We start from the raw sequence: 13,359 nt of genomic DNA, 5'->3' as shown, positions 1-13,359 counted from the left end.
TGATGAATCTCCTCTCAGAATAGGGGAAGTAGGAACTTATTTCTCTTCTAACTCATCTTTGGATTAATACAGACAAGGTATTACCTTTGTATGAATGAAGATTTTACTTTTGAGATTAAAGGGGATTTTCCTGTAAATCAAGGAAATAGACCACTAGAAAGATCAAACTATCAAAGACTGATCTTGTTATATTGCAGTAATGCACAAGTACTGTGATCAATTAGACTGCTGTGAAGAGGCAGAATTATGTCTGCGTTCCAACCTACTGCTAATAAAACTGGGAATGACGGCAGGCTCTGGTTCACAAGCTATGGGCTATTCAATATTGGTGCCAGGTGAAAGACTAATGCTTGTACAGAGGAATGGAACCAGCTTGTAAATAGAAAACAAGTGAATGAAAAAACTGATGCTTAAAATTCACAGACTTCTCATTGGGGAGGTTTTATTTTTTTCTATCTTCTCTGATAACAATCGTAGAAATAATGTGTTCTGTGCCTGAACAGATAAGAGTTCTGAATGCTGGAGTGAATACATCTGTTCTAGACAAGCCATTTAACCTGAAAAGGAAAGGAGAGCAGTATTCCCTCGCACCCTGGAATCCTAGAATATTTTTATTTTTTTTTTGTTTGTGCACTAGCATTTCTTAATTATCTGTTAAATCTAGATCCGCATGTAACTCTTTTAATCCAAGTGTTGGCATGACTGTGCCAAGTGAGGTTTCCAACCTTAGAAGCTTTATTACAATGCAATTTGCAGTCGCTGTTATCTATGGAAAAAATAACTTGCTGCTTTGTCTTTTTCAAGGAGTAACTGGGTGACTTCTTACAGAGTACTGGTGAGCAATGACAGTCATGCATGGACAGCTGTCAAAAATGAATCTGGAGATGTGGTGAGTATCACAAAACAATTGTTCTGTGAAAAGAGAGGGGGGGGGCCTGCCTATGTGGGATTTTGACTTGCCAGATTAATAAGTATAAGGGTAAAAGGCAATATCTCTGTAGTCCCACTAGCCTGATGTAACTTTAAGAGCACATCATATAATATGGAGAGGGACTCAGAATATTCTGTATGGCAAATCTGCATGAGTCTGCCTATGGATGTGGATAGCACCCTGGTAGTAGTCTTACCTGAGATGAGAAATGTCTCTAACTGCATGTCCTGCACAAGGGTTAGCATCTCTCCATTGATACCTGGGGACATCTCATGTACATGAGGTGCCCATTACTAGAGGGAGGGTGTGGAGCTTTGGCTCTTCTGCCCCTGCTCTGGGGAGCACGGAGGGACTGTGCTCTTTGAAGAGCAGTTCTGGCCTGAGCCACCATTGACCTGGGCCTGTACCAGATGACTTTATCCGATTCTGTTACCAAAGGTGTAGAAAGCCTTTTTGAAGAAATGATCTTACTATTTTCATATGTTTGTTGCCTACACAGATTTTTGAAGGAAATAGTGAGAAGGAGATCCCAGTTCTCAATATGCTGCCAGTGCCACTGGTTGCACGCTACATCCGCATAAACCCTCGGTCCTGGTACGAAGAAGGTAGCATCTGTATGAGATTAGAAATCTTAGGGTGTCCTTTGCCAGGTAAGAGTCTTGCTTGGTTGGTGTTGACATGGCTGGCTGTGCCAAGACACAGAAATTTTATTTCCATTGGATATCTTGATATAATACCTCTCTTTAATGGACAGCTCTATGCAAAAAGAAATGAAAAATATCTGTCCAGACACATGGGCAATATTAAGATAGGTCATTTCAAATGCAACTGCATAGGATATATAAGTGGATATATTAATAAGAGCAAGTTGGCATGGATGATCTAACAAGATTTTCTCTGTTGTTTGGGCTGAAGTGCAGTGCAATTAATCTTACTGAGTACATGTGTACTAGAGAGGCAATAGAATTATATATCAAGGCAGTCACTTGCAGATGTCTTAAGCTTTTAAGGCAAGAAAGAACCATTATAATTATGTCATCTGATTTCTTTTTTATTTATTTATTTTAATTTTGTTTCAAAAGCTATAGGACTTCCTTGAATTAATTTGAAGTCAGAAGCTGTGACTGAACTAGTGCTTATTTTGGGGAAAGAGGAGGGAGGTATTGGGGATACATTTAAAAAAACAAAAAAACATCTAGCATATTTAAAGTGTTGTTGAATCCAACGTGACTCCTGGTAAGTTTCAGATGACGGTAAATGGTTTTGTTCTTGATAGAGACTGAAACAACACAACAAGATGTTTATCAGAAATGTTAAGCATTACGTGTTTCTTTTACTATATAAGCTCAAAATACAATTATGACTTTGTTAGTGTATACAGATTACAAACTTATACAAAGTCACTTTAAAAAGAGGCATTCAGTATAGCAAATTATGGTGAACCCACGTTTCTGCTAAGCATATCATAAATAGTCTCGTGGTCGATTCACATTGACCTATCTGTATCTACATAGATATTTGTAGAACTGTTCATTCAAACCTTTTTTTAAGTTGTTCGCTACTCATTCCAGATCTTTCGTCTGCTTTTTTTCTTTGCTCTTAAATTCTGGCACCTTGGGGATAGCTCTCTCTTTTTTTTGCAGGGGGCTATGAATAATATTTTCAGAAATACTAGAACCAGAAAGAAAACTGCCTTTCCAGTGCCTATCATTGCTACTTTAACTGTGACTGCTGCTGTTCAGAGACTTGCTGCATCCAATTCCACTGTTGATGTAGGGTCTTCACATACCAAGCAGAGGTAGCCTGATTTTTGTCCTTTAGATGTTTAAATACTCATGGGAGAATAAAACCAGTGTGGGTCATGGAAGGGGTAATTCTCTAAAGAAAAGTATGTAACAACTCTTGTCATAAAACTAAATTGGTATCTTAAAATGAAGCAGTGCGAGTTAGCAGCACTTAGGCAACTGCTTTTCTGTTGGTAACAAATCCATCCTGGACCTGAATAGCAATGATCAGAGGAATCTCGTGTAAGAGACTGTTCACTTTTTTGGTAGGATTCTGACTTATTTCAACCATGGGTTCAGAACTCCACCTCCACATGTTGTTTGTTTCCCACTATACCTCTTACCATGGAGGAGCAATTCCAGAGCCAGCATTTCCTCTCAGCTTTTGGTAGGACAGCTGAAATTGCCCCACATTCCCATATGTGGTTGCAGAGCTCCATTCTGAATCAGCTCCATTCTGTATAAAATGGTGTGAGACTGAAGGAAAAGAGGTTTCATTGTCACCATAACTCTACTACAGGACACGCACTGAGGTCTCCAGAGAATAATGGACATGACACTCAAACTATTTTAAAGAGCAATTTATAGAGAATTACTCATAATCCTTTTCAATTCCATAGAACAGTACTTAAAGAAATAGAAAATATGTAGATATTTTAAGTTTTGTTGTTGTTGTTGTTTGCTTTGTAAATGCAGTAGTTTTACCCTCTATTATTGCTTATACATCTTATCAGGGTCAAATTCTGCTTTCCAACATTAACATTTGTCACCCTTCAGCTACCAGTGGTGGTGAAGGTGTTACTGAGATTCGAATATATCTGCACTTACTCCACTGTTGAAATGAGTAGTGTTACAGCTTGTTGCAGACCTCGGATTAGCATGGAAACAGCATCAGTGTTTCCTCCTGGTAGTCATTTATTGAGTTAATTGTCTGCAGTGACTGATTCCGTTTATTCTTGAAAGAAAATACCATAATCATTCATTGAGAAACACAATGGGATTGGAGGTGTGTTTATTCAAAATGTAATTGGACTGAAAGAACTAATATGCTTTGATAAGCTGCTGAGCCATCCTTTAAGTTAAGAAAGGATGGATATTTTCTTCTAGCTTATTTTATTCGTCACACAAAAAGCTCTCAAAACAAAATTACCCAGGTTGCAGAGGCCTTTCCATGTATACTTTCCTCCTGTGGGACATTTTTTTTTGCAGTTCCCTATAACTGAACTTCCTCACTCTTTATAGGAGTCACTTTACTTGTTTCCAGTTAGATCACCAGATGGTTTGGCCATGGGTCCACCTTCTTTGATCATACACTGATTGTACAACTACAAGTCAGTTTTCAAAAGAAATGTTTTTTTCTGACAGAGGCTTCCCACACAAAATTGAGCAAAATTAAATTAATTAAAACCAGTGAGTTCTCACAACCCTATTCTTTCAAAAGCCCAATGATCCATGAAAGAAGTTATGCTATACTTAGTTTTCTTGAATACCTGGTATATTTGTGACCAGATCTGTACCTGAATGTGGCCATGCAAGAAAACAAGTTGTCAAGAAGAGCAGCTTGGTCAGATTTTAGCGCTGCTCTGCACTGTGCCCTCCTGAGGCAATGGCAGCGAGGACAGAAAGGGCATAGGGGAATGCATCAAGGAAAAAAAAGTGGGTTGTAAAGAAAGAAGAGTGTTCTGGAAATCTTTCATGATTGAATCTCATTTCAGGTCTTTTTAACTTGTAGTGTAAGGCTTTATGTCTTTATTAATTCCTGAATATATTAAGTGGTTTGCATTCAGCCTGTACTGTGTATCAGCTTTCCATCATGCATGCTCAAGGGGGAAAGGAAGAAAGGAATAACAGACAAAAAAGAAACCTGAATAAGATATTAATATTCTAGGAAAGCTTGTTAGCATTGGCAGAAGGCCATGAAAGTGGTTAGAGCCAGCTAGGACCTGTTGCTGTAGTAGGACAGTATGTGCTAGATAACCCAAACATTGGACAAAAAGTGAGAAACCTTTATACAATCTGTACAGAGATACTACTGATTGGATAATCTGTATTTCTAAGATAGTCATTTTTATTAGTGAAAAGCTTATATATTATTCATAATACATTTTTGCTGAACTGTAGGCTGGTTTTGACAAACAGCCTTTTCTGGACTAATACAGTAGCTGTACAAAAACAAAAGCTATGTTATTGAATTCTGTCAGTACCATCTTTCAGGCAACAGAAGTGATTTGCTGTTTCACCAATGGAAAAGCATTTAGCTTCAGAGGAAAGATGCCAGCAAATCCTACCTGTGGTAAAGGATCAGTGCTGCCGTTACTTGTTGGGGAAAAAAGGTGGACAAAAGCACCCACATTAAATTCTCTCTCCAGTTTCCAAAGATGGTAGTGTTTACACAGATGTAGACTGACACACAAAATGTTCTGCAATTGCCTCAGAGGGATGGATGTACTTTCCTTGCCTGCTCTTTTTCAAACCTAAGAATCAAAAAGAAAATGCATATGATCAAAAGTACCCAGAAGATAGGAGAGAGAAAATTAGCTGAACTCTTCATGCATTTATTTATACTGTAGAGTATTCAAGGCAATAGGCAATTCTTTTAATGGAATAAATTTGTGATAAAATTTAATTTTTAATAATTCTTATATGGAAAACTGTCATTGATATGATTATGCCATCACTTTCAACCCAAGATAAAAGACCAGCTTTAACTCTGTAATGGAGTACTGTGTTTTGCAGTGGATGCATCATTCAGTCCTATTTTCATTGCTTGCCTCTTTCTGCCAAGCTACCTGGTTAAGTCTAGGCATGAGCCCACCATGTAAAACTCTTCAGTTTTCTTCGGTTATAAGTGATTGTTCATTCAGCACTGCTAAACTCAGTGCATTACTTTTGAGAGTAAAGTTTTGCTTAGAATGCCAGTCTGTCCTTGTGTTCTGCTTTTATAGTTATAAAGATAACACTTAATCCTGTACAATTTAAAACTCTTTTTGAAGTTTTCCTCAGCAAAGAATGAATAAAAATGAGACCAAATTAAATAATGTTACTGGGGAAGGCTGATGTATTATGTTTCTCCATACTCATCGTGACAGGTATGTAATACCTCCCAGTCGGTAGTGGTCATCTTTAAAAGGATATTTTGTATTTAATTTCTAAAATATTTACTATTTTAGAAAAGTATTGTCAATGCTCAATTTCCCTTATTATTAGAATAAAACCGTAGGAACTTATTAGAAAGATTAAATGATGCTAGAAAGCTTTTAACAAACATCTACAACAGGTTAAGGATTTGGTTTTTACCTTTCATATTGTCATCATGCAATATGTTTAACTGGAATTAGTTTTGAGGTATTTGACTATACCTCACACTATATGTAATATAAAATTGTGAGGTTCTGTGGAGAACTAAAATACAACAGAAAATCCCATCTGTATGTCAAGCTTCTGAGGAATCAGTCCGCTCTGGTACTGGGTTAAATTCATGGGCAAGGCCCAGAGCTGACATGCTGGAATTTCTGAGCTGACCTCTTGCTTTCATGTAAATGCAGATTGAAAAATCTTCTGAGTTAATTGTCCATATTTACAAAGAATTAAGGTGTAAAAGAATCAAGCTACCTTTACCTGCAAACTTTATTAATTCTCTTGGTAATATAAAGATAGACTAGTGGAAGAAAATACTAATATATTCCTCTGTATAAACAGGGGTGCTTCCGTTTTGCAAAATCTTTCTTCCTTGGAAGAAAGAGAGGCTGTCTGAGGTGGTGTCATGAATAAATGAGCATATTTCAATTCAAATTCTTCTGTGGTTTGAGGTTCCTGGTCTTTTGTTTTACAAAATATAATTTTGCCAAGTTGGGCCTAGGAAACTGTGCATGAGATTTTATGCATTTCTACATTTTAGCCTCTAATTTTCTGATCTGTATTGCTGCTGCAGCAGAAATCCAGTAATCCAAGCCAACTCAGAGTAGAACCTGGCAAAATATGAGTGTTAACTCTCTAGGGAGCTGTCAAATTGTGCAAGTTTTTTGAGGAAGGTCTAGAGATGCAATCATTTTCAATGTATATTTTTTTCAATTTCTTGACTTTTCACCAACTGTTCTCTATTCACAGTCATTCCCATGATATTAATTTTTGATGTATGGAAAAAGTGCCAGACTTTGAAGGAATGGGATTAAAGTATTAGGAAAAAATCAGCTGCTGTGTACTTTGGCTTGTGGTGATAGAGAAAGCTTTCAATGTCCTGGCAATTTTTTGATGTTTCTTACTATATTTTTACAACAGTGACTTTTACAATAATGAAGATATTCCATGCAGCATTCAGTACATTGTATTTTTCTAGAAGAGGTGTTTTAATACTCTATTATTTGGTCATTGATACATTAATAAGTAATTTCTGTGAATTACCATGGGCTAACCTTTAAGAGTTATCTGCAGGGTTACAGCAGCATTGCTGTTGTGGGTGGACTTGCATGAATTTGGCATGCAGTTAGGTTGGAAAGAAGACTTAAAGTTGCAGGTGCGTTACCTGAAACTTCACCCTCTTGATTCTTCAAAACTTTGTCTTCACATGCAAAGGAATCTTGTTTACTCATCTGGTTAGGCTGTAATTTAAATTATTTTCCTGTTGGTTTTGCTATATAGTACTTTCTCACTGAAAATAACAGAGCATATGGAAAAAAAAAGGTTATTTTTTTTGCCTTTTTTCAGTCCTATTTGTAGATCAGCATTCAATTGATCCTCTAGTGTCTCTGCTGTAGACTGGGAATAGACGGAAAGAGTCAAGGAAATGGAAAATAAATATGTGGTAGGAAACATGGGCAAGGTTAAAACTTAATATTTATTCCATAAATAACTAAAATATTTCAAATTTTGCTTTCTTTACACATAAGAAAAATGCAGAATAAACCCACTTAGAATTATATGGAGAGAAGAGTTTTGAGAATTTAGGCATTTTAACATCAGAAACATGAAACTTAAATATGTTAAACTGTAATGTATTATAGGTAGTTTTCCATAATTTCATGAAGCATTAGTTGTTGCAGAAAATAAACACTATTATTCCTCCTACTAATACTTATGTTCTCCCTTTCCCCTCCCCCAAAATCACAACTCTAGGTACTGATTTTTTAAAAGAAAAAAGGAAAAAAAATACTTTTCTCTAGAGGTGGTGTCTTTTGGCTGTCTTGAAACAAGATAGAATGATATTTAGCTTTTAATATTTGGCTTTTCCAATAATTTTAAATGAAATCGAGATGACTGTGGGAAGGAAAATGATTTATCATATCAGTCTGACAACCACTGATTTGACAAAAAAATTACACATGTTTCCAGACATTCTGAATAGAACAAAATAAGGAATGATTTTGTTTTCCAAAAAGCTTAGTTTATCTCTAAAATCATAATAAATTTACCTGGAACATATATCAGGAAATATAAAGCTAAGCCTCGACAGTCTTAGCCTGTATTTTGTTTTTGTTTTTTCCAGGTGAATGGCCAAAGCACTCACCTGAAAAGTCAAGGACAAAAAATTGGTTTTGTTCAAGCCATGTATACACCTTCGATGTTACAAAACATATGAATTATAAATTATATCAAAACAGAAACAATTGTGCTCATTTTAAAGTAAAAAAGAACTTAAACTACCATAAAAATTTTTTAGGAAAACAATTAGAAATATGTAATTTGTGCAGCGGTTTCTCTCTCTAAGAGATGCATAGACAGAAACTACTCATCAAGCAATTCCATTCTCCATAATAGAAAATTAATCAAGTGGACACAAAACATTTACTGGTGCTTTCTCCTCTGATGTGATTTTTTTTCCCCCACTCTTATCTTGCATCTGACTCATGATTTGCCTGTCTTTTGCCCTTCTCTGTAGCCTGAGGATGCCCTTTTGCTTTTCTGTTGAAGTTTAGCAGAGTAGCTGTCTAGCAAGCTGATGCCTGTTGCCTCCTTGCTTCTGTTTGAATCAATATGAATTGATTTGTGCTGAAACAAGAATTATTTCAAGTGTGTTGTTTCTTTGAGCTTTGTTTTAGAAATCCTGTATACAACTGTGGAACTCAGATTTCCATGTTCCATGCATATGTTATGGTTAAGAATCTTTATATCTGAAATAGCTAAAAAGTACATGAAAATTCTTTTATTTTTCTTCTTAGACCCAAATAATTATTACCACAGAAGAAATGAAATGACAACCACAGATAATCTTGACTTCAAGCATCACAACTACAAGGAAATGAGGCAGGTAGGCAGAGTCTACCTACTTGATAACTTCCAAAATATGTTCCATCATTTTGCTTCAATGTGTAAAAGTAAAATTCTGTGTTCAGAATAGTGAAAATCTCCAATGGAAATTGGAAATTTTTCTTTTCTGGAATTGGAAATTCTCCATTGGAAATCTTTTGTTGACCAGAAATCTTAAGGAGAAAAAAAATAATAAAATCCTGTTGGTATGATTTTAAATCTACCAGCACTGTTAATCTTGTTTCTTTAACTTCAAATAAGCAATCTTTGTTCTTGTTTTTGTTGTGGTGGTGTTGTTTTTTTTTTAATCTTGGTTCATATCACCACAGAAATAGGTGTGGGTTGCACTAAGGAAATGTTTCTGCCTGCTTTCTCTCCAAATATAAAGATAATATGTTTGGACTTGAAGTGTGTGAATCATTTGCTGTATGCTGAATTTTCACTATATTTATGCTGCATGAATCACCGTTCATTTTTATTGAGCAATTGTGTACTGAGTCACACACTTATTTCAGTAGAGATTTCATGGCCTATATTTCTTAGCACAAAGATTAGACAAGTAGAAACTCAATTGGCATAATTACTGTCAAGAACAATAAAGTAAAGGGTATTTTAGATTCTCTTTGCAGAAAGACAGGTTGGTCAGGTTAGAAAGATATTTAAAAAAAAAAAAAAAAAAAAAAAAAGCAGCTTTAAAACAGGATGTTTTTCCAGTTTTCATGCAATTAGAAAATTTTCAGCTGTGGTCAAGAGCTGGTCAGTTGTGACCTATCATTGTGTTCTCCCATGGTTTGTATTTCTGTGGGTCAAAACAGTGTATTTAGAACCGATTGGATTCTAATTGAGTTCTGCTGCTTGTAGGTAGAAGATTGTGGGCTGGTTTGCAACAAGTCTTATATCCTCTAAACTGCTCTTTAGTGATAACTAATTTCTTTCCTGAGTATAAAATAGAACAGTATCTGTCAATTTCAGAGTTAACTCCATATTATTACTATATTTTTTTGTAACGCAGCGTTGTTATCAGTTTTATGAACTGCTTCACTGCCAATCATCTCAGAAAAGCACAGTTCTTTGAAGTTATTTATCATAAACACTGAGAAAGGAGGAGGAGAAGAGTGTTCCCTGGGCCATGTTTTGGAAGCATTACATTACAATGTGCTGAGTATTTGTGGGAGGGAGGAATTTTCTCAGCGTCAGGTTATTTTAATACAACTCTCTCTTTAGGAAGATGAAATTTATAGTACCAATTTTTTCTCTCGAAAGAGCCCTCAGGAATCTCCTTCTAGTCAATAGGAAAACTCACTGTATCCTGTAGTCAGAAGTAGGGATTATTTTGTATTCCAAGAAGTATATACACAATGTATTTATACTGTATGGCAAGGTTTTAAAATGGCTGACAGATATCCCTGGAAATAATTTGAAATGGACATTTGAGTACATCTTTTGCCTGTGTATACTCAAATCAGTTGTATGAAAGAATGGAAAACCCATCCCTTCTAATAAAATGAAACACCTGATTAAATTAAAGGTATGAGGGAATCCTGCGAAAGTATCTGAAACAAATATATTTTTCTGTATTAGGAGTACCTATTCTAAAATAGCTTTGAACTACAGAAGAAGGTGAATCTGAATCTTGTCCGAAGCTTCAACTTTGTCTTTGTAACAGAATGAAATATCTAATTCCTATCATATCTGCCTTAGGAAATGAGTGCTAATTTTTGAATCCAGTTAACTGGACATGATTCTTACCTTTGGGAAAAGTCAGGCTACAAGCACTCCTGAAGTCCTGTTGGTCTTCATGGCAAGAGTTGTTTATGGAAGTGATGCAATGGTAATGCAGAAAGTTCTTCTATCTTGAGCTGTATATGTTACTTTATGAACATATTTATCAGAGGGTGAAACAATGAAATCTAGATAACTAGAGCAAAACCCAGGAAGCATCTTGGGTTGCATGCAAGGCCAGATTGACTCTCTAACTCTGAGCTCAAAGAGGAGGCAATTTCTGGTTTGACCCTAAGCAGAACAAAGAATGCAGAGTTTTTTGTACTTAGTTGCAGGACTCAGACAAAAGTTCTCTATACAGGATAAAAAATAGCCCTAAACAGAAAGTCATTGATAGGAGAGCCATTTTGCCTCCTCTAAGTTTGGATAGCACTCAGACTTACATTCAATAAGCCTTTTATTCAAAACTGAACAATTAGATCTTCAGACATCAGTTTTTCAGGGCTGCTTCAAAGAATGCTTGCAGTCTTCCTAAAGTGCTAATAGGATAAATAATAGGTAATGACAAACAAACAGGAGCTGTCACATAAGAGCTGCCAATGAGCATAACTCTGGAAATGTTTTACAATCCTGCTGGCTGTTAATAAAGCCCTGATGGACTATAGTCTTCAATTGTCTTTGACAGTTTGCATATGTGAAAAGAAAACACTAACATTTCAGGTGACCTATTGTGCTGCTTGTAGGAAATAGGCACGAGAAAAGCAAACATGAAATATGTTTGTTTCCCATTTTGTATTTGTATATTAACACGTAGCTACCTTACCATATCTGCACTGTCAAAAAAAAAAAAGGGCTGACATATAGCTTACTGCAGAGGCCCTGATTCAGGAAAGTTCTTCATTCAACTTAGGAAATTAGTCACGCTTGAAATTAAACAGATGGTTGGGAGTTTACTGAGGCCAATACAAATATTTTCACTGATTATAGTGTGTTTCGAACTTGGTTCTAGGCACTTTTCTCGCTAGGAATGAAATTTAACATATTCTTAACCACTTTCCTTAATTGATGCCATGGATATCCTATGCCCATGTAGTGCCAGGCACAAAAAAAGCTTCTGCACTGTAGAATGATTTCACAGAGATCTCTGCAAGGACAAGCTTAACTTCCCTATTTCAAACTTAGAGAGCTGCATGGTTGCAGGAATGCATCAGCCAGAGGGAAGCTTCCTGCAGTCTCAAGAGTAAGGAGAGGAATGGTTAGGCACAGAGCTGAGACAATTACATAATTTACACATTAGAGGAAGAGGATCTTAGCCTTATAGAGTAGAACTATTTTAAATTCAATATTTGTACTCACTGGCAAAGTGTGAGGAAAAAAATAATATCTGTGTGGAGAAAAAGATGATATCTTGTCCAACAATGATCCTTTTCATCCTACTGTCAGGATGACTACTAATAATCCACACACAGTAGAACTTGGATTAATGATGGTCTGTGAGGCCCTAGTAAGAGCTCCATGGCTCCATATCCGTTGATAGTATTTTTGGTTCATTGTGAGCAGGTTCAGGTGCAGTAGTTCTTGACCATGGAGATTTAAAGTGGTCTGTCTCAAAAAAAATAGGTTTTAACTTGTTAAACATTGTGCTAGAAGATGTATAACAATGTTCTCCGATTCTTATGCGTGTTTTAGCTGGAACAGCAAATGAAGGTATACACATTTACATACACCAAAATCATTAACAAATAATGATAATAACCAGTGGAAATAGCTGGGTATTCATAATACCAGTACATTAATGATAACAATATCTGGGTACATTTTTCAGATGAGTGCTGAGCTTAAGTTTACAAAAGAAATTGTTTCTCGTGTATAAAACTAATGTACAAGATGAACAAACCTGAAAAAAAATCTCTTTGGTCTCTGCATGATTATAAATAGAAGTGAAGTTTTTTATGAGAGGAATTTTAATGATGTTCATTCCAATGTGAATTGTGTTTCCACTTTGATTTGCTAAATGGTGGCATGGGAATTGGACACATCTAATTAATGTATTTTTTTTAAATCATCTGCTTTGTTATCATCCAGTATTGTCTCTATATTAACATTGTTTGAGCAGAGGTTTTTTATCCTCCTGCAATTCTTCTTCAATAATATATTCACCCTTGTTTACGGAAACATTGTCTAATTAATAGTGCCTCGGGTTCCAATTTACGGTAAAGTCCTTATTTCTTTCTTTAATCCCTTCCATTAAAAAAAATCAAAACAGATAAATTTTGTCATTTAAAGCTACTTGCAATAACTTCTTAGTAAGAACACATCTTTTCAGTCTCGTTTGTGAATTTTAATGTTCACTTGAAATGTCACAGTAAAAATTGGTTTTGTTTATTTGTGGGATGATTTAGACAGCAGTTATCTTTATCTGGATGACATCTGTGTACCTCCATTGATTTAAACATAACTACACCCCTTACCGTGACCTTCCTTATGCACTTTATTAAGCAGTATGGCTATTTGATTATGTTTTGATTATGTCATGCAATATGTGTAGAAATGATGAAAAGATTTTGTCTATAGATATGCCTTCAGACTGGTTGTTGGTATTGTCATTATTTTTTTCAGAAACCTGGTAAATCAATTCAGAGAAATCTGATATACCAGTTTTGCCTGGAGTATACTGTG

General features: G+C 35.7%; 1 protein-coding gene across 1 annotated transcript in view; it reads left to right on the top strand.

The window, feature by feature from the left end:
- Positions 1–13,359, top strand: part of CPXM2 (carboxypeptidase X, M14 family member 2) — a 70,937-nt gene that overhangs the window by 41,300 nt on the left and 16,278 nt on the right. Inside the window, exons 4-6 of the mRNA XM_084526541.1 lie at positions 805–889; positions 1,431–1,581; positions 8,871–8,959. Of these exons, the coding sequence (XP_084382667.1) occupies positions 805–889; positions 1,431–1,581; positions 8,871–8,959 (325 nt within the window). The remainder of the gene's footprint in view (positions 1–804; positions 890–1,430; positions 1,582–8,870; positions 8,960–13,359) is intronic.

Source organism: Aythya ferina (genome assembly GCF_964211825.1).
Source record: "Aythya ferina genome assembly, chromosome: 7".
NCBI lineage: Eukaryota > Metazoa > Chordata > Aves > Anseriformes > Anatidae > Aythya > Aythya ferina.
This window is presented reverse-complemented; position numbering and strand designations above follow the sequence as displayed.